The sequence below is a fragment of the Aureococcus anophagefferens genome (genome assembly GCF_000186865.1).
Source record: "Aureococcus anophagefferens unplaced genomic scaffold AURANscaffold_39, whole genome shotgun sequence".
Taxonomy (NCBI): Eukaryota; class Pelagophyceae; order Pelagomonadales; family Pelagomonadaceae; genus Aureococcus; species Aureococcus anophagefferens.
This window is the reverse complement of record NW_008705596.1, coordinates 227,616-229,164: the sequence shown is the minus strand read 5'-3', so window position 1 is coordinate 229,164 and position 1,549 is coordinate 227,616. Positions and strand designations below refer to the sequence as shown.

Sequence of the window (1,549 nt, the reverse complement as noted above, 5' to 3'; positions counted from 1 at the left end):
ATCTAGCTGTGCTGTCGCAAGTGATGCTAATACACGCTGCGGTATTCGCTCGCACACGATTCGCTCATTCTGCATTGCGACACAAAAGTTTACATGCTGCGACAATGGTAATTCCCACCTGATTTTCAAGTGGCAATGGTAAGCCTATTGGACGAAGCAAGATATCCCAGCGTTACGAATAGCGCTGCAATGCGCTGGTTATCCTTAAGTACCGCACCAGGTGTCGACCGCGCAATTGTTACACACGCTGGCGGTAGTGTAGACTCACAGGTAATCTTAAACGTAGACGGAGATGCAACAGATAGAGTCAGCCTATCGGAAAGATCGTAGACGGAGCTTTATAAAAATAAAAAATAGACTCACGGCGAGTAAAAAAGAGGATTGTGGTAGTGGAGCCTTGAGACTAGTCCGGTTCCAAATGCAGACAAACATTGTTGCCTAGACCAGCTATCATCTCACACCGAATTTAACTTAGGATAGTTGGAACACAAAGGATAGCACTGGTTCTGTGGGGTGCGAGCAAGTAACGAGGACCCACCTGCAGTGGGTGGCTTACGCGCATAATTGATATAGCGACGATACACGCCGGAAAAAGTACCCACGGGAGAGCGCTCACCCGCCGACGTTCCTGAAAACCTTCGAGACATGTTGTTATATACCCGTGAAAGACGGGGGGAGCGGGCGCGGGGGGGGGCGCACGTCTCTCTACCAGCGCGCGTCAGAGCGGCCGCAAGCACTGATGCAGAGCCGGTCTGCTGCGCCCTACCTAGCGTTGAAGACACATGCTTTGGCTCCTCGTCGTCGTCCGACCCCGTGAGATCAACTACCGTCGCCCAAGGCATAATTGAGGATGATTACATTGCAACACGATAACTGGGTTCAGCTTAACTACGGCGCTCGTTTGCGCGGGGTTTTGCCTGGGACTCGCCAGTCGTCCGATGGGGAGTTGCCCAAAATAGAAGCGGCGTCCATTGAGGCCTCCATTGGGCACGACGCGAGGATTATTTCCTGACCCTCCTCTAGCGCGACGCGGGCAACTAACTCACTAGGCTAATTGTCCAACCTTTGGGGGAAGCCCCTTGCCATGCGCTCATGAACGAGCCGCAACGTCGTGGCGGCCCCCTTTGGCGAGATCAGGTGTCTTGTAGTAGTATGATAACCACAGCTAAAGCTTCGCGCACGCAATAACTGTCCGTCTCGTTCTACACGGGGAGGAGGGCTTCTCGCCGCGGCGAGTCGAGCGGCGCGGGTGCCCGTTCTCATCGCAAAGCGGAGATTGGACCGCACAGCCCCGCGACAAGAGAGAGCGCGCGCGCAGAATCGCGGCGCGCGCGTTGTGTCGATTTTGCGAGCGGCAACTTGAAGGCAACTAACCAAAAAGAGGTCCCTGATTGGTCAGGAGGTGACAACAGCGGTAGCATTCTTCGAGGACAGACGAATTAGTCATTCACATCCCAGGCTCCAAAACAGACATCTACAACGACGGTTACAAGCTTAATATCAAACTGCGAGCAGACGACACGCCGTCTGGCATAAACCCGTTATGTCT

At 53.8% G+C, this 1,549-nt stretch overlaps 1 protein-coding gene across 1 annotated transcript in view; it reads right to left on the bottom strand.

Moving 5' to 3' along the window:
- AURANDRAFT_39147 (hypothetical protein) overlaps nucleotides 1-875 on the bottom strand; it is a gene marked incomplete at both ends in the record, with an annotated part of 2,738 nt that extends 1,863 nt beyond the window's left edge. Inside the window, 6 exons of the mRNA XM_009042883.1 lie at nucleotides 1-118; nucleotides 196-312; nucleotides 364-447; nucleotides 502-538; nucleotides 599-636; nucleotides 700-875. Of these exons, the coding sequence (XP_009041131.1) occupies nucleotides 1-118; nucleotides 196-312; nucleotides 364-447; nucleotides 502-538; nucleotides 599-636; nucleotides 700-842 (537 nt within the window). The remainder of the gene's footprint in view (nucleotides 119-195; nucleotides 313-363; nucleotides 448-501; nucleotides 539-598; nucleotides 637-699) is intronic.
- Nucleotides 876-1,549: the final 674 nt, after the last annotated feature.